This window comes from Herpailurus yagouaroundi, unplaced genomic scaffold (genome assembly GCF_014898765.1).
Source record: "Herpailurus yagouaroundi ecotype Mexico unplaced genomic scaffold, PumYag 160, whole genome shotgun sequence".
NCBI lineage: Eukaryota > Metazoa > Chordata > Mammalia > Carnivora > Felidae > Herpailurus > Herpailurus yagouaroundi.
In genome coordinates, this window is record NW_024412401.1 from 47,797,225 (window position 1) to 47,820,908 (window position 23,684).

The window sequence follows — 23,684 nt, forward strand, 5'->3', positions numbered from 1 at the left end:
TTTATTTATTTTTGGGACAGAGAGAGACAGAGCATGAACAGGGAAGGGGCAGAGAGAGAGGGAGACACAGAATCGGAAACAGGCTCCAGGCTCTGAGCCATCAGCCCAGAGCCCGACGCGGGGCTCGAACTCACGGACCACGAGATCGTGACCTGGCTGAAGTCGGCCGCTTAACCGACTGCGCCACCCAGGCGCCCCGATACCTTTATTTTATAAAATAAAGTTTCTTTTTATTTAGTCAAGCTTATTTAAAACAATTGGGTTTAATTAAGTTCTATTCACCTAGTAAACTTCTGTTATCTATCTGTACACACACTCACACAAACTGATTCAGCATTACCATGTACCAGACTCTGGATGAGCACTTTATAGATGTAGTTTCATTTAATCATGCAAAAAGTCCCCACAAAAAGAGTAGGTATAATCACTATCCTGCGGGGTAGGGGTGGGGGCACTGTGTTGGACCCTGGGAATGCAGAGAGCATTAGGATAGGCTGCTACTCTCTAGTTGCTGATAGTCTATTGGGGAGAATAAGAGGAGACCATTTCCCTTCATTATGCTAATGTCTGATGGAGATAAGCATGCATGGAGGTTTATGGGGCACCCATGTTGTCCAAGTGGTGATAATGTCAGGAGATGATCCTAGAACAGGTGAAGCTAATACTTTCTCTTGAAGGATGAATGGGAGTGAGACAAAATAGCCAAGACAGGGAGGGAAAGAGTGTTTAGGCCAAGAGAGCAGTATTTTAGTGCCATTTTTTTAATGAAAATGAGGAGGAGCTCAGCAAGTTAGTGAACATGAATAGGTACTTTATTTTACACATTTTACAGAATGGGATTTCATTTTTAAACTTCCGTGAGCTGATTTGTTACGAACTGTTGATTTCTTTTTAATTTTTTTAAATGTTTATTTTTGACAGAGAGAGACAGATTGCAAGCAGGGTAGGGGCAGAGAGAGGGAGACACAGAATCTGAGGCAGGCTCCAGGCTCTGAGCTGTCAGCACAGAGCTCAGTGTGGGACTTGAACTCATGAACTGTGATCACTACCTGAGCTGAAGTTGGACGCTTAACCGACTGAGCCACCCAGGCGCCCCAAGAATTGTCAGTTTCTTAAAATTAATCCATCTTACATTTAATAGAATAATATCAACAAGAATATGATATCATATTCTTCAAGTCCTTGGCTTTCATCATCCTGAAATGTCAGTTTTCAGAATTAAAAATAGAAAAAAGATGAATTTTGACACTGGGTGATTTTTTTTTTTTTTTGACACTTGGGGATTTTTAATGTAGCCTATTTGCACTTTTTAAACAAATGAATGATTTTTAGTAAATCAGAGATTTTTTTTCCTCCATTATTCACTCCTGCAAATGAGTTCTTTCATTTCTTGTCATCTAGAAGTGTCATTAAATATGGGTATAACGGAAAGTAAATATTCAGATGTTTGCCCCCATTACTTTGTATAGTCGTATGACCTGGTCACTGAATTTATTTCATATTTTTAAAAAATGTGCCCATTATTCAGAGGGTTGATTTTCTTTCTGTTTAATGCTTTTGCAACCCAGGACAACAGTTAGCAGCCATCACTGTCTGGGATTCCTCAGCCACTAATCTAACTGCTCATATTACTCTAGTAACCCCATTTTGTGCGTAATAGGCTGTTCTTCCTCTTCTTATATAACTTTCATTTAAGAAATGGTTTATGAAACTGTGCTCTGTGTGCATGTTGCTTTTGCTTTATGTAAATTGCTATATGGATTTTTATTACTTGCATTTTTATAAATTATAAAGTTTGTTGCTTAAGATTCATAAGTTGTTCATGAAGTTGGATTTAATTTCACAGTTCGTTAGAAAACAGTGAGTGAGGGTCAGCAAATAAAGGTGGGAGTGAACCTGGGTTACACTTTGGGAAATTGATGTGTGCTCTGAATTTTGAAAGTAAGAGTGATTAATGAACACATCTACAGCATTGTGTAGAGAGGATTCTTTATAATTCTGTCTTCAAGTAGGTCAATTTTCATTCAAAGTGAGGTTGAAAGACTTGTTGCTACAGAGCGTTTTTGCTTTATGTCTGTACTTTTGATTATTTTGCACTGAAATAGAATTTCTGTTTAGTATTCTAGTTGTACCAAATTTTATTGCCCTCTGAAAGAAAATTGAATTTATCATAGGAGACTTAAACTTGCAGAGAAATTGTCAAGCTAAGTCTTTCGGTGTCTAAAAGTTCTTGTAAGATGTGTGGGATGGATTATTTGTTGTATTTTTTTTTTTAAGTTTATTTCTTTTGAGAGAGAGAGAGAATGTGTGTGCAAGCAGGGGAGGGGCAGAGAGAGAGAGACAGACAGACAGACAGAGAATCCCAAGCAGGCTCTGCCCTGCCAGTGCAGAACCCTACCTACAGCTTGAACCCACGAACCTGAGAGATCATCACCTGAGCCAAAAACGAGTCAGATGCCCAACCAACTCAGCCACCCAGGCGCCTTGACAGATTATTTTAGAAAAAAGTATTACTTGTGTACTTATAGGTAGGAGGAAGAAAAATCCCAAAATAATTGGATTTTTTACTAATTTAGAATGTTTCCATAAAGCAGAGGAGAAACTTCTATTCAAACATAGGGAAATCTTTTTTTCTGCATCTTTGAAAAGAAGTTAATACTTTTCAGGAAAATCAATGTGTTTTCAAAAACTGATTCTGATTTTGTCAACGATTGTCTAATTAGTATACGTTATATGGCTAGCAGATTTCTATATGAAATTTTCTTTTTGATGTTTATTCAGTTTTGAGAGAGAGAGAGAGAGCGTGAGAGTGAGCATGGGGGAGGGGCAGAGAGAGAGACACACACACACAGAATCTGAACCAGGCTCCAGGCTCCCAGCTGTCAGCATAGAGCCCAGTGTGGGCCTAGAACTCGTGAACCATGAGATCATGACCTGAGCCGGAGTCAGACGCTTAACCGACTGAGCCACTCAGGCACCCCTCTATATGAAATTTTCAAATGATTGTAAGTTCAGTTATTAGTATGGGAGACCTGTGGCAGTTCAGTCATTTTCCAGGAGAAAGAGTTGAAGGTACACTGATAAGAAATACGGTAATGCTTTTTTTGTCACCCCACGTCTTCAGTTGAGAGATGTGTTTGCTGTTCTGCAGGTGCGCTCATCTGTGTGTCACTTCCTGGCAGGTGCACACAGATCAATGTTTCTATCAGTTTTGTTTTAAATCTTTTTTTTTTTAAATATTTATTTATTTTTTGAGACAGAGACAGAGCATGAACAGGGGAGGGTCAGAGAGAGAGGGAGACACAGAATCTGAAGCAGGCTCCAGGCTCTGAACTGTCAGCACAGAGCCCGACGCGGGGCTCGAACTCACAGACGGTGAGATCATGACCTGAGCTGAAGTCGGACACTTAACCGACTGAGCCACCCAGGCGCCCCTGTTTCTATCAGTTTTGAAGGAGGATCTGTGTTAGTTATCAGCAGAGAACTGGGAAGGTGGAGGGTTTTGTTTTAATTCATATTCTCACCACCCTTTTTTTGTGCATATGCAAATGTCCTACATTAATAGAAAATATATTTTTGTGTTTAGTGTACCATTTTCTTTGTTTTGTCTTGTTCTCTAAATTATTGTATTTGAAAATCTTTTTATTAGCAACTCGGAGTAGAAGCCGCACCAATGTGCTAATGGACTTACATATGGACCATGAAGGGTCATCTCAAGAAACCATCCAGGAAGTGCAGCCTGAAGAGGTGTTGGTCATTTCCTTAGGGACAGGTCCCCAGCTCACTCCAGGGATGATGTCGGAAAATGAGGTATGAACGTATTGTTACATTTAACTTATAGCCATCAGTGTTAAGAAACTTACTTCTTTTTTCTAATTAATGGTCTCTTGTATAAGTCAGTATGTGTTTAATGAATGCATTAAATGCCAAATTCCCTATGAACCCTTCAGGGGCCTTTCACATTAACATATCAATAGCACTGTCATTGGTGATTAGGTCCACACCAGGAGGAATTTTCCTAATAGTATAGAAGAGATAGGAAGCTGGGAAATTGTGGTATGGACTTTGACCTGTAGGAAATTTTTTTTCTTTTCTTTTTAACGATAAACTAGTGGTATTGCTGCTTTAAAGAGCCAGACATTCTTTAGAAATATTTTCTGTTCTTTGGTTGGTTAGGAAGAAATGGAAGAGATAAACGAAAAGAAAACTAAGAAAGTAAAATATTTTGGGGCGCCTGGGTGGCGCAGTCGGTTAAGCGTCCGACTTCAGCCAGGTCACGATCTCGCGGTCCGGGAGTTCGAGCCCCGCGTCAGGCTCTGGGCTGATGGCTCAGAGCCTGGAGCCTGTTTCCGATTCTGTGTCTCCCTCTCTCTCTGCCCCTCCCCCATTCGTGCTCTGTCTCTCTCTGTCCCAAAAATGAATAAACGTTGAAAAAAAAATTAAAAAAAAGAAAGTAAACTATTTTGAAGAAATCGAGTTGGGGTGTGGGCATCACTTTTAAGATATTTGTTAACAGAAGAGCTTGGGACAGAGGCAGAAGGAAAGAAGAAATATAAAAGAAGCATCATTTTATATTCAACAGTGACTGCTTATTAGTCAAGAAAAATTCCTGGCCTGGGACAAAGGGACCAGTTATAGTGGTTGATAAAGTGACGATGGTGGTTGGTAAGGCGGTGTTTGGAACTGTGGCATGACCCATACGAAAGAATTCTGTCAAACTCCAGAACTCTGTCCACACACACACACACACACACACACACACACACACACACACAAATGAGCTGGCAAAAACTGTCAGAATCAACTTTTTAGGAACTCCAGAATGTAATAAAAGCCTTACCAGAACCAGGGGAATGCTGAATGAGGAAAAACAACCACTGAATTTCAGCCAGGGAACTCTGTGGCACTCTGCCTCCCCGTTAGCCTTCCCCCAGCTCACAGTTCTGGCAGCCTCGCGGACAGCAGCCTGTATCCCCTTGCAGGGCAATCTCTCCACTGTGGTAGGAGGAGCCTTTTGTTTGCCGTTAATCAAATCGCTCTCTAGACCTTTGGATAGATTTTTCCTGAAGAGTCTTTACACATTGCTCACTAGGAGTTTAAAGATCCAAGTTATCTTAAAAATACAAAATGTAAAAGTTTTATGTCCACATTTAATTTCCAGCAAGTAGGAAAAAAATTCTATTTTTAAATGACTTTAAAGGCATCACCTGAGTAAATGTATAGAGTCGTTAAAAACCCTTTAATTTACTCATTTAAATGTAGGGCCAAAAGCACTTAGAGCGGTTGTTTGTTTTTCCTTTTCAAGGGAGGATACTATTCTTCCTTCATGTTTTACCAGTAGCCTAGGAGCACGGTGGCTGTTATTTTGAGTTCCGGGTGTGCTTAAAACATGCTGACTTCCAGCAAAGCCCTCAATTCTTCACTCAGTTGAAGATACACATATAAAGCTGAGTTACGAGGCTTGTGGGGATTGAAAAGTAATTATGTTATTTGGGAGTCATCTAACAAATAGAAAACATTTTTAAAAGGCCATCAGCTCTAAGGCGAGATGGCTCTGAAAACACTGTAGCTTCTGGTATGGACTTTTGTGGCTGTGTATATGGTGATCAAGGCAAGGTTCAAACTAGACTGATTGAATTCTGATGCCTACAGGATAGTCTGTTCCTATGTTTTCTTTCTGTTGAATTAGTTTATTAACTTTTGAAAAAATGTACTGCAAATTTAATGTCATTTTACCGTGCAAAATGATTTCTGTGCATTTTTTTATTTAACCCTCAACAACTCCATGGCATGCATACTGTTACTATTGCTGTTTTAGAAATCAAGAAACTGAGGTTTAGGGTAAATAAATTTACCCAAGATTACATAGTTGGTATATGGCAGAACCAGACAGACCCCACTGCTAATTCCGAAGCCTTTTGATTTTTATGATGCTACCCACCAGTCACTGATACCTGATTGTTCAATCTCTGACACTGGGTGATGGAAAGGCGTAGGTTCAGGTTTTTTTTAACTGATACACTTTTATTCTAGGGGTACTTAAAACCTTGATCAGAATCTCGTAATATGCATTTGTTGCAGTCTGTTTTCATATCAGTAATCTGTCTTTCAGTTGTGATAAACCAAAGCCATTTTATTTTTCAGGTCCTAAACATGCAACTTTCGGATGGAGGACAAGGAGATGTCCCTGTCGATGAAAACAAACTCCACGGTAAACCTGATAAAACCTTGCGCTTTTCCCTCTGCAGTGATAATCTGGAAGGAATATCTGAAGGTGAAGGGTTACTTCATTCAAAGAGTTGTGTGATTCAAGTAATACTTTGTTTTGCGATCTTTAAAGGAGCCTTATAAATTATACCATCTGTTCCTCTCCCTGGGGAGAGTAATGAAGTTTTCCTCTAATGATCTTAAATAGTTGGCTATAAAGATTGTTTCTAGAATAAATTAAGATTTTAAGAAAATAATTTAAAAAAGAAAAAGATTGCAAGAGACCTTTGATCATATACAATGGAGAAGATATGTCTTTATTGAGGCTTGAATAATACCAAGTTTCTGTAGTATTGATATATACCAATGCTTATAGAGCTCCTTTAGAGGATAATGCATGTCTAAGTGGGAAATAAATGGACTCACTAGTATTTCAGGATGTCGTGTATACTTTTAATGTTCTGTATTTCTTTATTGACACACTCATACCTTGATAAAGCAGGAAGATAGAATGGAAGTAGGAATAAAATAGAAAGTTGAAAGCTAAGATTGAGAATTCATCATTTCATGGACAAGGACAAACTTTTTTAATGAAAAAAGCCCAAGTTTACTATCATTTCAAACATAAAATAATAACTTCTTTTTCTCTAACTTTTCAGAATAGGTAGTATATAGTCATTCTAGAAAATGCAGAACATAAATGGAATCATCTGTAATTTTACCATTCTATTAGTAACAGCATTTTGGTTTATTTATAGCCAAATTAGGTTTATGTTGTTTTGTAACCATTTTTTGTCTAACAGTATAGCAGTGATATTTTTCTTTGTAATTTAACATTCTTAAATAGCCTAGGTTTTTAATTTTTTTTCTTTAACTTCAAATTGGCATAATTTTTTTTTTTTTTTAATTTTTTTTTCAACGTTTTTATTTATTTTTGGGACAGAGAGAGACAGAGCATGAACAGGGGAGGGGCAGACAGAGAGGGAGACACAGAATCGGAAACAGGCTCCAGGCTCTGAGCCATCAGCCCAGAGCCCGACGCGGGACTCGAACTCACGGACCACGAGATCGTGACCTGGCTGAAGTCGGACGCTTAACCGACTGCGCCACCCAGGCGCCCCCAAATTGGCATAATTTACTTAAACATTCTTCTGTTGTTAAACATATAGATTGCTTCCACTTTTCAAGAATTATAAGAAGCCCTTCAACAAGCAACCTTACATGAATTTTTGAATTGTTTTCTTAGGATAAATTCTTAGAAGCACAATTGCTGGCTTAAAGGGCATTTATATTTTTAAGGTACAAATGCAGTATTAAAAACACCTTAATCAAAACAAACAAATGAAAGCATCTTAATCTGTTGTGTTATCAAGGCATGAAAAGTTGCATGGTGGCTCACGAGTATTAAAGAGCTCACTCACAGTTGAAACATTTCTCTAGGTCCTTCAAATCGCTCCAATTCGGTATCTTCTCTAGACCTGGAAGGAGAGTCTGTATCAGAACTTGGAGCAGGACCTTCTGGGAGCAATGGAGTCGAAGCTCTACAGCTATTGGAGCATGAGCAAGGTAAAGTTAAGTTGAACACAGTTGCTCAAGTAGCAGAGAATTTACCTGGTTGCGAGATAAACTGTATTTCCATGTAGGCTAGCTGTGTTCAGTAAAAGAATAAATTTAAGCTGATTATATAATGACCGTTAAACCTGCATTTATACATGATTCTTTGAGTTCCTAAAAATGTTTGGTTGGTAAATGAATTTTTTAGGCTTAAATTACATAGAATAATTAAAATGAATTGCTTGAATTCTATAATATTTGGCATTTTAGTTCTGTAGTACTGACATTTTAAAGGATACGAAGATAAATACTTAGGGCTTAAGGAACTTACGATAGGGAGAGGATGGTACACAAATAATTAACAGTATCATAAAAGTGCTTTAGCAGTTCTGAGTTAGAGATACGTGTGGCTTAAAGTGTAGGGAAAAGCTTAGTGGGGAAAAAATGCTAGCCTTAAAGTCTGGCTGGCATTGTGTTGGCAGAAACTAAAGACAGGGCATTCTAGGTGAAGGAATAGAGTAGTATAAGCAAGTCATAGAGGTGGGAAACCATAGTACTTACTCAGGAACTAGCAAGTAGGGGAATAATGCGGGGTAAGGACTGAGAAGTAGATGGATCCCTTTTGTGCTCTAGGAAGATTAGTTTGAAAAAGTTGTTTGGATTTGTCCATTTAAAGATCATGGGAAGCCTGGGTGGCTCAGTCAGTTAAGCATCCGATTCTTTTTTTAACGTTTATTTATTTTTAAGACAGAGAGACAGAGCATGAATGGGGGAGGGGCAGAGAGAGAGGGAGACACAGAATCGGAAGCAGGCTCCAGGCTCTGAGCCATCAGCCCAGAGCCTGACGCAGGGCTCGAACTCACAGACCGCGAGATCGTGACCTGAGCTGAAAGTCGGACGCTTAACCAACTGAGCCACCCAGGCGCCCCATGCATCTGATTCTTGATTTAGGCTCAGGTCATGATCTCCTAGTTCGTGGGATCGAGCCCCACCTGGGGCTCTGCACTGGCATTGTGGAGCCTGTTTGGGATTCTCTCTCTCCCCCTTTGTCTCTGTCCCTGCCCTGTTCATTCTCTCTTTCTCTCTCTCTCTAATAAGAAATAAATAAACTTAAAAAAAAAATCACTGATGGCCTTCAAAGGAGTGTTGAGGGCAGGTGCAGATCAACTGGGTCTGAGGCAATGATTCTGAGACCTGAGTGAGCATAAAAATTACCTGGGAAATAAAAAAAAAAAAAAAGGCCATTTCCCATATCTCATTTCCAGAAATCCTGGTGCAGTCCATTTTTAGAAAGGAAAAGAGCATTGCTAGTTGGGATATGTGTGGCTTGAATAAATGTAATGTTAAATTTTACTGAATTAGTTTGTCCCTGTATCAATTAGGTTTAAATTTTCTGCAAATGAGAGAAACCTAAAATAGTAGCTTAAGACAGAAGTTGAAAGAATATCACCTTTTTTTTTTTTTTTTTTTTTTTTTTTTTTTTTAGTTTATGTATTTTGAGAGAGAGCATGAACAGGAGAGGGGCAGAGAGAGAGAGAGAGGGAGAGAGAGAATCCCAAGCAGGCTTCGCACTGCCAGCGTAGAACCCAATGTGGGGCTCAAACCCACAAACCAGGAGATCATGACCTGAGCCGAAAGCAAGAGTCGACGCTTAATCGACTGAGCCCCAGGCGCCCCCAAGAATATCACTTTTTTAACAAGCCCTCTAGGTGATTGATCTTGTAAGTGGTTGGTGGTCTACATTTTGTGAACACTAGGTTAAGAAGTAAATTGAGGCAAATTATAGACTGCTTGTCATTAGTCAAGGGAAGAGAGAAAACTAGTATCAGGTGGATGTATTCAAGTCAAACGAAAGTTTTTTTTTTTTTTTAGTATTGGTTTATCAGTTGATTATTGCCAGAGTAATGCTGCATACCAAACCACCTCAAAACTTAGTGACTTTACAACAATAAACATTTATTTGTGCTCTCAGGTCTGTGGGTCAGCTGGGAGGTTCTGGTTTGGACTGGGCAAACTCATGTATCTATAGTCACCAGTAGGGAGCTCTGCTAATCTTAGCTGGGGGACAGTTGGCCCGTGAGGAGCTGCTCTAGGATGACCTTTACTGTGTTTTGTGTGGTCCCTCATCCTCCAGCAGATTAATTTAAGCTTATTCTCATGGGAGAAGCAAGGGTGAAAAGAGAGCAGAAGTTTATAAGGACTTTTAAGGCCTAGCCTTGAAACTGGCACACTTCCTCCTTACTCTTTTGGCCAAAGCAAGTAACAAGGCCTTTGCAAAGACAAAGAGGGGAATGTTTCCCGTTTTTTTTTTTTCGTTTTTTTTTTTTAATCAAAGTCACACTGCACAAATTACCCCAGTTAATCTACCAGAAGTGGGGGTACATATTGCTGAAAGTTCAGAAGGTGAAAGAGTACATTTATAGGGCATTGATTCAGTGTTTTGGTACTGCATGCTCCGTGTTAATGATAAAATATGTATCTTTAAAGTTGATTTAAAAAATTATAGCTGTGCTACCATTTTTAAAGTGCTTAATTTTGTTTTTGATAGCTACAACACAAGATAATCTTGATGATAAGCTAAGAAAGTTTGAAATACGTGACATGATGGGACTGACAGATGATAGAGATATATCAGAAACAGTGAGTGAGACGTGGAGTACAGATGTCTTAGGAAGTGATTTCGACCCTAACATTGATGAAGATCGCTTACAAGAAATTGCAGGTAACTGCTGTTAAATTTCTCTGGAAGATTGGTATTTAGTTATTCATATCCACCTGCCCTTCATGGGTGGGAACTTCAGCCTCTGACAGACATGGTGTGTGTGTTCGCACTAACTGGGGAACTGAGAAAAGTGTATGTAACCAGGCACTTGTGTATTTTTTTTCTTTGCCTAAATGTAGGTAGTGTTTTCCCTGCCTGCACTTAACTCCCCCTCCCCCACCAAAAAAGACTTGTTTTTTTTTGTTTTCAGGACATAGTACATATTCTTAGGATATTCTTTTGAGACTAAGCACATTACGTGAAGATGGAAATTCTTAACAGATTATAGCCCCAAAACTTTCAGAATAATATAATATTGAGATTCTCCAAAAATTGAATATAATGTGGCACCTGACTGGCTCATTCAGTAAAACATGTGACTCGTGATATCAAGGTCATGAGTTCAAGTCATAGAGCCTACTTAAAAAAAAAAAAAAATTCCCGGAAGGATTAATTCAGTTTCAAAGAGTAACTACTTTTTTCTTTTTTTTAGTACCAAGTTTATTGAGGTATAACGTCCATACTTTAAAATTCACCCTTTTTAGGATACCATTTTGTGAGCTCTGAAAAGTTTCATACAGTCTCATAAGCACCGTCTTCGTTTTCTCTTTAAATCATGGAACCTTTCAGGCAGATACAAGAGAGAATCACGAACTCTGTGCACATCACTCGTTTTCAACTATTACACAGACACAGGTGGCTGGTTTTGTTTCATCTCTTCTCTCACCCACTACCCTTTTATCCTCTCCCCAACCCAACCCAGTTCTGTTTAGGCAAGTTCCAGACATTATTTATTTTATTTGTAATTATTTCACGATGTATCTTTAAAAATGTAACTTTTACCAGTAACCGTTTGCCAAAAGTTTTTTCAGGCACTGAAGTAGCATTGTTCTTTTATTAGGCATAATCAGAAGTAGTGGAGCATTCTGAACTTGAGTATTTTTAACACAGGTGTATTATAATGTTCAGTCCTTTCTATTGGTATTTTTCAGTGGTGTAAATAGACTTGTTAATTGGTTCCGCATTACTTTGCTTCTGGTGCCAAAGTAGTATTTTTTCTGGCAATAAGCTCTCTTTGAGCAATGAGCTATATTTGCAGTGGAGTGAGCGTTCCATAAGATGTGTATTTTCCTGCAAATATATTTTATTGCTCTGAATATGTGGCTAATGTGCCAGAAGAAAACATATCTGGCCAGTATACCTTTCTGTGGTTAAGTGTCTCTGTTTGAGAGGTTTTAATCCCTGTTAGGACTGTACATTTTAGATATTTAGGGACACGTAAAAATTTGCTAAAAAACCAAGATGAAAGCTAGCTGAAATGATCTAATGTGTGTTTTCTCTATGAAGAGTCCAAGTTGAACAGGAGGAAACTGAGGAAAAGGAGCATGTGCCTTTGTGACCAAAGTGGGAAATTTGTGATTTTAGTGGTGTTATTGATTGAAATCACACTTACCTTGGCTTCCTTCTTGTGGGTAGAGTAGAGATTATGTGTTGGTTTAGCGTTTGGTCCTTCTCCATGATCACTGCTCTTTCCATCAGGATCTTCGTTAACCCTTTGCTCCCCACTGGTTATACAGGTGCAGCAGCAGAGAACATGTTAGGCAGTTTACTGTGCCTGCCAGGTTCAGGGTCAGTGCTTCTTGACCCCTGCACTGGTTCTACCATATCAGAGACAACAAGCGAAGCTTGGAGTGTAGAGGTATTGCCAAGTGACTCAGGTTAGTATGCCGTCATTGTTTGCTTTCTGATTTGCACAGAAGTTTTAAATGTAAGGTATCTTAATTTCTGTATCATGTACATTTTGTTAGGTGTGAGGCAATCACATTGCTAAGAATTTCAAATGGACAGTTAGGTTAAGGCATTTTCTGTCCATCAAGAAAAAATGCATTGTTGCAGGGCATAGGCAAAGATGGCAGGTGCTTTTTGACTCTGTGTGTAGTTACTTGTAAGCATTTGTTAGCAACTCACCGGAGTTCTGTGTGGGACATTGAGTTTGGTATCTCCCACTAACTCGTCACGAAATAGGAATAGCAGTACAACTTGGACCCTGAGCGGTTGGGTGTCTGGTAAGCATGCCTAGATTTATCCTGGGGAGAACTTGACTCTTTAAAAGGTACCTAGTATATTTTTGAAATGTACTGAAATTGAGACTCTGGAGTCCTGAGAATTATTTTGTGCAGGATTATCATAAATGCATATAACGTGTTTTGTACTTTCTCTTTTCTTATGTATTGCATTTCTGCTTTGCTGATTATGAAGATAAATCTTTGCTTTCAATGAAATGTCAACTACCAAAATGCAGATTTAAGTAACTGTGTGTCTGAATTACATTCTTTGTGATCTGCTTGGCTCAAGAATAGTTAAGTGATTCTGATATGTGTTTTATAATATTAATGCATTCAGACATGCTAACCTTTAGATAAGGAGACAGTAGGATTAGCTTACCATCTATTGAGCATCCATAGGAGTTATTTTTTAGAAAATAGTTCGTTTAATGCTAAGCTATTCTGTATTTTCTTGTTGAGTTTACTTGTTAACCAACAGCATACTTTATGAGATTAATGATCTGCAGGCGGAGTTTTCACTTTTGCACGATAGACTGGCTCATATTGGGATGAAAATCACAACCTCAACTTCTTTAACACTCGATCTGATCAGCTGTGCTAACTGGCCCAGACTTAGAAATCTGTTTACAATGATTTCATTCATGCTCTGGTAGCTTTCCTCATCTGGGTCACAAGCTGAAACTGTGGCATACTAACAGAATCACTAATGTGGCGCCTCATGTCTTCTGTTTAGAGGCCCCGGATCTAAAGCAGGAGGAACGTCTACAAGAACTGGAGAGCTGTTCTGGACTGGGCAGCACATCTGATGATACGGATGTCAGGGAGGTCAGTTCCCGCCCCAGCACACCAGGCCTCAGTGTTGTGTCGGGTATGTCTGTCTTGTTTTAAGGAATAAGGATTGCAAGGTGTGTTCCCACCTCCCCATTTATAAAATTGCTAACAGAGAGAGATGTTTTATTTACGAGTTGAGGAATTTTCTGGAAACAGAATTGTTTCTGAGGGACCTTAAATCTCTGAGAACTTAATACGTGGCTCTATGGAGTCTGTTGAAGTAATTGGCAAACGGTCTGTGCGTGTTCTCTCTCTAATTCTATCTGTTCTTGGTGGCCTCTGCTACTGTATTTAGATACCACATGATACTTGTGATTATGTTGTACAAATCAAGGTAAACATATTTAGGCAGTAGTACAATAAAAAGGATATGATACCCAATGTCTTACATGTATAAAACTGGGACACAAAAAATTTGAGAATATTTACATTTCTCCAAACTTCATATACTTTTTGTGTGGTTATTTTGTTCTTCTTGCTATTTATTTTTTACTTTATTTATTTTAAAGGCATAAGTGCGACCTCCGAGGATATTCCCAATAAGATTGAAGACCTGAGATCTGAGTGCAGCTCTGATTTTGGGGGTAAAGATTCTGTCACTAGTCCAGACATGGATGAAGTAACTCATGGTAAGAAGTAGAAATGAGAGTGACCTAAAAATGATCCCATTCATGGGTGACATTGGCAGTCTTCCGTGTCTGTTGGTGATAGTACCAGTTGTTCTAGCACTTTGGGGCATGATTTGGCAGCAGGATAGAAGGCCTTGAAAATTCAAAACTAAATGTGGTTCAGTTAGTCCACTTTAGGAATGAATTGTAAGGAAACAGTTCCAGGTATGCAGAAAGTCTTGTGCTTCTAATAGCATTTATACTGGTGTCCATAACATTTATACCGGTGTTGTCTATAACATTGATTCGGCAGAAAACAAGAAACAACCTGAGAATTGGAAACTAGAATTCCTACATGCATTTTGATGCAACCACTCAGAATTTATGCAACTGGATTTTAAATCCTCTAAAGCATGTGAAATAACATGGAAAATTTTGGAAAATTTATCCTAAAGAACTCCCACATATAAGATAATGAAACATTACAAAACCGATCATAGAGAAAGTTCAGGAAAGAACTACCAAAATGCTAGCAGTAGTTTTTTTGTTCTGAGTACTGGGTTTTTAGATTCTTTTTCTTTTTTATAAAAAAATTCTTTGGGGCGCCTGGGTGGCGCAGTCGGTTAAGCGTCCGACTTCAACCAGGTCACGATCTCACGGTCCGTGAGTTCGAGCCCCGCGTCGGGCTCTGGGCTGATGGCTCAGAGCCTGGAGCCTGTTTCCGATTCTGTGTCTCCCTCTCTCTCTGCCCCTCGCCCGTTCATGCTCTGTCTCTCTCTGTCCCAAAAATAAATAAACGTTGAAAAAAAAAATTAAAAAAAAAAAAATTCTTTGTTTTTTCTGAACCAAGGTTTCTGATCCTCCACACTATTGGCATTTGGGGCCAGGTAACTCTTTTGTTATGCAAACCCGTTCTGTGCATTATAGGATGTTTAGTGGCATCTCTGGCCTCTACCAGGAGCACAGCACCCCTCTTCTTCCGCTCTGGTTGTGACAACCAAAAATGTCTCCAGATAGTGCCAAATGATCCCTTGGGGCACAAAGTAGCCTGATTTGAGAACTACTGTTGTAAATGAGCAATTTTCAGAGTATAGTCTTCTGGACCACTAAGGGCCCTTTAGGCCCTTTTGGGGGCTGCAGGGTATGATGTCAGAACTGTTTTCATAATCGTAAAAGGTTGTTGTCTTTTCTCTGTGTCGACATTGACACTGATGGTGCACAGGCCAAGGTGGGTAAATTTGCTGGAGCCTTAGCATGAAGCAGAGCAGTGATAGCAAAGTGTTAGTGGTCACTGTATACTCTGTTAGTTAGAAAGCTTTACTTAGAGTGTCTTTCATGAAGCAGTAAAAATTATTTAATTACATCTCAACCCTGAGTACACATCTGTCTAAAATTCTGAGGAAATATAAAATACCCCTAACGCATTTCTCCTGCATTCTGAACTGTGGTGAAGTGTCTCAAGGAAAAGCACTTGTATGGTTATTGGAGCTGTGAGCTTAACTAGCTGTTTCTTTTCTTGTTTGTTCTTCACAAAACACCATTTTTACTTGAAAGAATGACTGACAAAAACTGTAGTTATTCAGATTTGGGTGTTTGGCAGGCATTTCTTAAAAATTAACAGAGTGAGCCTATCACTTCAAGGAAAACAACTGACTTTATTGCCAATGATAAAATTCACGCTTTCATATAAAAATCAGAATTTCGGAAAACTTGTATCCACCTCCATGACCTTGACAGCTTTCTGATACGTAAAGACTTTTCTGGGGAGATTGGTGGTATTATTAAGATTGTGGTTTTTTAATATTATGTATTGAAATGTGTCAACCTGTGGAAGATCTGTATATCTAATTAAACCAATATTTTCCAGGTGATCAATACATGATGTTACAAAAATCATTTAAAGTGCAAGAAAGACAGACCAACTAATTTTAATGTAACAGAGTACAAAAAGTTCATTGATTTGGTGTCACATTCCAAATTGTAGCTTACCTTTAAAATACTCCTTGTCAAGATTTGGTGTGGTAGCACAGAAGAATGTCCACAGTTATCTGAAAAGGCTGTTATATTAAAATATCTTCCCATTTCCAACTACATGTCTGCGTGAGGCCAGCTTTATATACTTCAATCAGAATACATACCGCAACAGATTGAAAGTAGAAGCTTATGAGAATCCAGAGGTGTTCTGTTAAGCCACATGTTAAAGGAATTCGTAAAAATGTAAAACAGTGTCACTCTACTTGTTTTTTACTTTGGGAAATACTTTTTCATTAAAAAAGAGTTATTTGTGTTACCATTTAATGGATATGTTTAAATGAATTAATATATAAATATTTATGTTTGTTTTCAGTTGTAATTTATGATATGGTAACTATCAATATGCACAACCAACATAAATAAATAGGCTCTGAGGGACAATAGTTTTTAAGAATGTCAAAGTGTCCTAACAACAACAACAAAAGAATGTGAGAGAGTCCTAAGACCAAAATGTTAGAACTGATATTCTAAGCTGCCTTTCATAACAATACACTATTTTTATAATTTTAATAAAGGAAGGTGAATATAAGACCTAGAACAAAAGAAGAATCAAAAGGCTTAAAATCCAAGTACTAGCGTTCATTATCATGAAAGAGCTCAGACTCAAAAAGTTGAGAGTAATAGTTTCTTTTATATATTTAAAAATTTTAGCCTCTGCATATTTAATTAGCTGTTTCAATATTTCTGATTTTGGCTGTGTAGACATATGCTTAGAGGAGTCATTTTTACTCTGTAGCTGAAAATACTTCGAGTTTGTTTTGTGGTGTAATGTGGTATTATTCATTTTTGTTATGAGTTCTTTTATAGTCATTTGCTGAAAGCAATATCAGAATTTCAAATTTTACAACTTTCTATTTATACTCCTAGGTAATATTCCCCTTATTTTTATAGGTAGAAGGAAGACGAGACTCAGGGAAGTTGTGACATTCTGAAGATTTTGATGTGATTTACATTTTTTGGCTCTACTCTTTACATTAAATATAATACAGTTTGGCCATTAAAAGTGATCAACATGTGGATGCTAGACCACTTAAATGTCATTAAAATCCATGTAGGTAGATAAAAACATACCATGAATTTGAAGTAATCAGAATATATTAGGTTCTTTTTTTTTCTTTTTTTTTATTACTTAAAAAATTTTTTTTTAATGTTTATTTATTTTTGAGAGACAGAGACAGAGCATAAGCGGGGGAGGGGCAGAGAGAGAAGGAGACACAGAGTCCGAAGCAGGCTCCAGGCTCTGAGCCGTCAGCACAAAGCCCGATTCGGGGCCTGAACTCACGAACTGTGAGATCATGACCTGAGCTGAAGTTGGATGCTTAACCAACTGAGCCACCCAGGTGCCCCCTAAATGTTTATTTATTCCATTTGAAGGTGTGCACGAGCAGGGGAGAGTCACAGAGAGAGAGGGAGAGAGAGAATCGCAAGCAGGCTCGGCACTATCAGCTTAGAGCCCAACGTGAGGCTCGATCTCACAAACTGCAAGTCCATGCCCTGAGCTGAAATCAAAAGCCAGATACTTAACCAACTGAGCCACCCAGGTGTCTTGTTTTCTTCCTTCCTTCCTTCCTTCCTTCCTTCCTTCCTTCCTTCCTTCTTCTTTCTTTCTTTCTTTCTTTCTTTCTTTCTTTCTTTCTTTCTTTCATTCATTCATTCTTTCTTTGTTTATTTATTTATTTATTTTGAGAGAGAGTAAAGAGGACCAAGCAAGCAAGGGAGGGGCAGAGAGAGAATCCCAAGCAGGCTCCTCCCTGTCAGGGCAGAGCCCGAAGTGGGCTCGAACTCACGAACCATGAGATCATGATGATCTGAAATCCAGAGTTGGATGCTTAACTGACCAAGCTACCCAGGTACCCCACATTCTTTTTGGTTTTTTTTCCCTGATATGCCCCTCAAGTTTTATTGATCAGAAAAGGAAAACCTTGGAAGAATGCTAGAACCTTTTTCACTGTGTAGGAACTCTTACTGAGTGATGAGTTCTGATTTCTTACAGTTTGCCTGTTTGTTTTAGGCGCCCACCAGCTGACCTCTCCTCCCTCTCAGTCAGAGTCTCTACTTGCCATGTTTGATCCACTGTCTTCACATGAAGGTAAACTAGTCAAATGAGCTTTTTGACTCTTACCCTGGGCAGGAGAACAGAGCCAAAATCCTTTGTTAATGCCTTTTTTGGCATTAAAATGCCTAGTTCTGTCTCAGTTGCAAACTTTTTTTCCTCTTGTTCCAGGGGCTTCTGCTGTGGTAAGGCCAAAGGTTCACTATGCCAGGCCATCGCATCCACCACCAGATCCCCCAATCCTGGAAGGAGCTGTGGGAGGAAATGAGGCCAGGTTGCCAAATTTTGGTTCCCATGTTTTAACTCCAGCTGAGATGGAAGCATTCAAGCAAAGGCATTCATACCCTGAAAGATTAGTTCGCAGCAGGAGCTCTGATATAGTCTCATCTGTCCGGCGACCTATGAGCGATCCCAGCTGGAACCGACGTCCAGGGAACGAAGAACGAGAACTCCCTCCAGCTGCAGCCATTGGTGCTACTTCTTTGGTGGCTGCACCTCATTCATCATCTTCATCCCCGAGTAAGGACTCCTCAAGAGGAGAGGTATGGGACACAGGCCATATCGAAGAATTGTGCTGATTGTGGTCAGCTTTAGTGTTCTATCTGCCTGGCTGTCTTGTTATCTGAAGTTAACATGGCATATATAAATCTAAGAGGAAGGACAGACAGTACTTATGATTAAGGGTGATCTGTCCATCTAGTTTGTCCACAACTGTGGTCCATGGGAAACCTGTACTGTTTTGCTTTTGTAGTAATATATTATGCATTTTTGTGACACTTTTAGCTTTTCTGCAAGCAATTTTTTATTTAATTTCATTTATTTTATTTCATTTCATTTCATTTCATTTCATTTTATTTAATTTCATTTATTTTATTTAATTTCATTTATTAATTTCATAATTCCTTCTGAGTTGAGAAAGTAAATGATTTGTCTGAGGCCACATGATAGGCCAGTAAAGGAATTACAGTTTCTGCTCTTTGACATGTGATCTTAATAACTCATGATAATTGGTGATCAAAACAAGAACTCTGAAGTTGGTTGGATCTGGGTTTGAGTCCCAGCTATGCCACAGGCAGACTATGTAACTTTGGGGAAGATGGGGAGATAACCTTTTTTAGCCCCTTATTTCTCATCTATAAAAAGTTTAATAGTAGTATTTATCTCCTAAGGTGACTGTGAAGTTTAAATGGGACTATATATATCCTTACACTCAATATTTGTCACGCAGTGCATACTCAGTTTTATTAGTACTACTACTGCTGTCGTCTCTGCTACCCCTCTAGACTTTATTTGCATTACGCTTACACCTTCCCTAAGTATTTATTGAGTGCCTGCTGTATGCTAGGCTCTGTATTAAGGTTTCAGTTTATTAACAGTAATGAGATAGTGCCTGCCCTCAAGCAGATCATAGTCTGGTGCTTAAAAGGTGTACTTCCATATTTCAGAAGCAGTAAGAACAGTTTGTTTTTAAGACAAACAAGAGTGGTTTTTGTATTTCACAGACAAACTGAAATCCTTTTCATAGTAATTTATCCTGCTGTCCAACTCCAAATAAAGCATCAAACTTTTTCTACAGACTGAAGAACGCAAAGATAGCGATGATGAGAAATCAGACAGGAACAGACCTTGGTGGAGAAAACGTTTTGTTTCTGCCATGCCTAAAGGTAATTTTATAAAATATTAGAATTATATTAGCAACAAGAAGCAAAGCCCCCAAATCTCTTCCAGAGAGCCAATATGTCAACTTCTCTGTGAGGCTTGCTGGGCCTAAGTTTCTAGCTGTTTTGAGGGTATAGAAAATGGTTTCACTCAGGTGAATGCTAAGACAGACCTTTAGAAATGATAGTTCTTGTTCATTGCATGAAGTGGTAGTGGTTTCATACGTGGAAGTCAGGCAGGTGACGGCTGTTTAAATATCATATATTGTTGAAGTTAAAGATAGGACTTTTGACATAGGTATTGCTAATAATTATTGCAGGAAAAAGGGATGCTATTGGTAATTAAACATTGAAAATTTATCCTTTACATTCCTGGAATAACTTAAGCTTTTTATGGTTATGTTCGTTGAGAATGTTTATATCCTGAATATTAGTGAGTATTTTGGAAGGCAGTTGTATAAAATCGTTTTATTTGCTTTCTCTTTTTTTTTTTTTTCCTTGTGAATAGCCTGGCATTGTACCAGTAGATATTGAGAATTGAGTTGACAAAAGCGTCTCTTCCTGCAAGGAGAGATCGTCCAGGATTAAAGCTAGGGACTTCTTCTGAAGGCCTCTTCTCGGCACTGTGGCACTCAGGAGCTGAGGAACACTGCTTTCACGCCGCACTCAAGCCCACTTGATGAGGAGAGAATGAGACTGAGAGCTTTGAGTGTGTTGTTTTTGAGCAGAGGTTAAGAGGCAGTGGTTTTGATTTAGTCCCAATAGATTCGAATTAAATCATTCTCCTGTGGCAGATGACCCCAAAGCAGATTCTGCAAGCTTCTGTAAGAACCTTCAATGCTATCTTAAGAACGATTATCAGTTGACACTCGGGATTTCTTAGCTTTTAAACTTTTCACCTTCCTTTCACTTAGAAATGTTGGCACACCAGTTAATACTCCAAAATGACTGCTGTCTTCCGAGTAGTGCAGTATGTTATATGTCACACTACTGACTTTATTTAATTTCCAGCTCCTATACCATTTAGAAAGAAAGAAAAACAAGAAAAAGACAAAGATGATCTGGGGCCTGACAGATTCTCAACACTCACAGGTTTGTAGACCATGGACTTCCTGGCTCCTTCATTCCCAGAGCACATATTTCATAACACTTTTTCTTGGGTGCCATAAGCGTTGCCTTTCTAGAAGAATGTGTTTGTGTGTGTACAGTGGGGAGTATGTTCTTCATAGCTCTGTGGTATCCAGTTGGTGGCCACAGTGAATCTCAGTGTGCTCTTCCTGCAGACCGCCACCACCATCATCATCCTCATTATCATAACTTCTGTTTATGAGGAGGCTCCCGATCCTGGGCCTCTAGGCATTCCCTACAACTCGACATGTCAGTGGGATGATGACACGCAGTGCCTTTTAGGAAAGTGTGGTGATGGTTCTAGTGCGATGCATGCCACATCTTTGGAACGTTGATTGTATAGTTTTCGCTAATGTTGATCAGAGAATTCTAAATTTATTTCCATCTATAGTTCTTGATTATTCGGGATCATAGGGAAATTCTGCTTGACCTAATCGTTTCCTTTTTGTGTGATAAAATGTTCAAACAATATCATAAATTTATGAACTTTGCCAGTTTTTTACAGCTTGAATCCTTTTAACATTGCTGTCTGGCCCAAGGAAAAGACACCTAGGGGTTGGGTTTTACTTTATTCAGCATTTGTATTTTTGCAGCTTTCTGTTTGGCATACTATGAATGAGCACCCTAAAAGGAATGAGTTTGAGGAGTAGTGTTAATGACCCAACCTTGAGTCTGATAGCTTTGTACTGTTTCCGAGGACTGTAGAGCATCTAGAGGGAAATTAATTTCTCACCTCCTTTTTTTCTTACCTTGATTTTCAATTATGTTATCCCACTAAGTTAAAATGAAGATTTTTATTAAAAAATGGCATAGGTTTCCAAAGAATATCCTCCTCAGAGAGCTCAGTATAGTACAGGTAGAATCCCATTTTAATGCATGTTATTCTAATATCTGGCTCCTTCTAATTGGATGTATTTGCATGGTCTAGCATACCGTCTGGTGAGGTGACTTTGTGGGAATGAAGGGCTTTGGAGAGCAGGAGCTGGGCTTCCAGGCCATGGTTCTGTGGGAGAGCCAGCAAGCCTCTCTTATTCAATCAGCAAATACTTTCTGAACATCTGACTCGTGCCAGGCACTGTGCTAAGTGTTGTAGTTATTAAGTCAAATCACATGTCCTGTCTTCTTCAGGAATTACAGTCTGATTGAGAAGAATTGGAAACATTTGTTTCCTGTCCATGTTCCTAGTATTAGAACACCACCAGCATTTATGGAGGGAAATTCTTATAATGAAATCTGTTTTTAAAATGTCGAATCAGTCATTGGAGAAGTTATAAGTTATTTTTTTACTTGTGTCTTTGGGCAAACATATTTCTTGGTTCTTGGTGCCTAATCTAGAAGCTAAGTAGGGTAAGTTTTTTTCCATAAGATACTTCATTTTCTTTGTATTTGATTCAAGCAACTTAGATTCCCTACTAATGTAGAAATATTTCTACCTAGTTCTAATTAGTTACCTGTTGAAAATTATCGTTAAAACAATTTTTAAATGTTATGAAAGGATATTTCTTAACAGTCTGTCCATAATCCAGTCACCCTAACTGTTCTTTATTTTTTTTTTCCATGTTCTTTCCCAGTCTTTCCATATTTGTATGTGGCTTTTTCATGACTGAATCAGATTATATGTGTAACTTTGCATCCTTCTTTCACCAAATGTGATTTCATAAACCCTCTCCAGTTTCTACTAGACATGATTGGTTTTTAATAATTTGTAGTGACTCACAGATAATCTGTCATATCATTTTATGGCCTCCTGAATGTTCTCTTACTTTTGGATACTTAAATGGTATCCAGTTTTTTACTGTGAAAATAATGCTCACAGCTTCATATATACAGCATTTTTTGTTTATTTCCACTATTTTCCTGGGATAAAATTCTTTTTTTTTTAATTGTTAATGTTTATTTGAGAGAGAGAGGAAGAGAGAGAATCCCAAGCAGGCTCTGTACTGTCTGCACCAAGCCCAATGTGGGGCTCGATCCCACCAACTGTGAGATGATGACCTGAGCTGAGGTCAAGTCAGATGCTTAACCTACTGAGCCACCCAGGTACCCCTTCCTGGAAAAAATTCTTAAGAACGGCATAGAATTAGAGGTTATAAGTGACATTATGGCTTTACGATTAGCCAAATTTTATTTCCTTTTTCAGAGCCCTCAACAGCACTCAAAACCAATAGCAAAAAGGTACTCCCCTTCCAAAGAAAGATTTTGTAATGATAGATGTTTTATCAGTTTACATTTTGAAGATCAGATTTTATTAGAACTCTTTTCTCATGAATTCAAATACCATTACAGCAGAAAGATTCAATTACTTTGTAAATCCTCTTTTTCTGTAATTTACTGCAATTATACAGAGATATGGATACTAAATTTTATTTTCCATGGAAACGGAAGAGCCCATGAGCATATACTGCTTAACCTTTCTATACCTGATTTCCTCCTCTAGAGAGTGAAGGTGATAAAAGTACCTCCCTGTAGGGTTGTTGTGATGATTGAGATTGTTCGTAAAAGGTGCTTAGCACAGTTTCTGGCATGTAGTAAGTGCTCAAGAAATGTTAGCTGCTATTATTATTAGCTGCTATTACGCACACCCATATATAATCTAGTGATTTTTTATGTGTTGTTAGACTTCTTGAAAAATGGGATTCTACTGGAATACGGACATTTGTGGTTACCTGCTTGGTCTGGATCTATGTCAGGAGTTTGCATTTCACTATAGAACTTTATTTTGTCCCATGGATCTGTAGCAGCTCTTTGCTTTGATGACTGTTAATTAATGACTCTGCCATCTTA

General features: G+C 38.6%; 1 protein-coding gene across 5 annotated transcripts in view; it reads left to right on the forward strand.

The window, feature by feature from the left end:
• GAPVD1 (GTPase activating protein and VPS9 domains 1) overlaps window positions 1–23,684 on the forward strand; it is a 75,614-nt gene that overhangs the window by 37,040 nt on the left and 14,890 nt on the right. Inside the window, exons 7-17 of one of the 5 annotated variants that reach the window (XM_040482318.1) lie at window positions 3,650–3,810; window positions 6,145–6,274; window positions 7,648–7,773; window positions 10,310–10,483; window positions 12,100–12,240; window positions 13,322–13,456; window positions 13,929–14,048; window positions 18,073–18,150; window positions 18,286–18,656; window positions 19,691–19,778; window positions 20,784–20,864. In XM_040482318.1, coding sequence (XP_040338252.1) covers window positions 3,650–3,810; window positions 6,145–6,274; window positions 7,648–7,773; window positions 10,310–10,483; window positions 12,100–12,240; window positions 13,322–13,456; window positions 13,929–14,048; window positions 18,073–18,150; window positions 18,286–18,656; window positions 19,691–19,778; window positions 20,784–20,864 — 1,605 coding nt within the window. The remainder of the gene's footprint in view (window positions 1–3,649; window positions 3,811–6,144; window positions 6,275–7,647; window positions 7,774–10,309; window positions 10,484–12,099; window positions 12,241–13,321; window positions 13,457–13,928; window positions 14,049–18,072; window positions 18,151–18,285; window positions 18,657–19,690; window positions 19,779–20,783; window positions 20,865–23,684) is intronic. The other 4 variants (XM_040482319.1, XM_040482320.1, XM_040482321.1 and 1 more) reach the window with 4 other exon arrangements.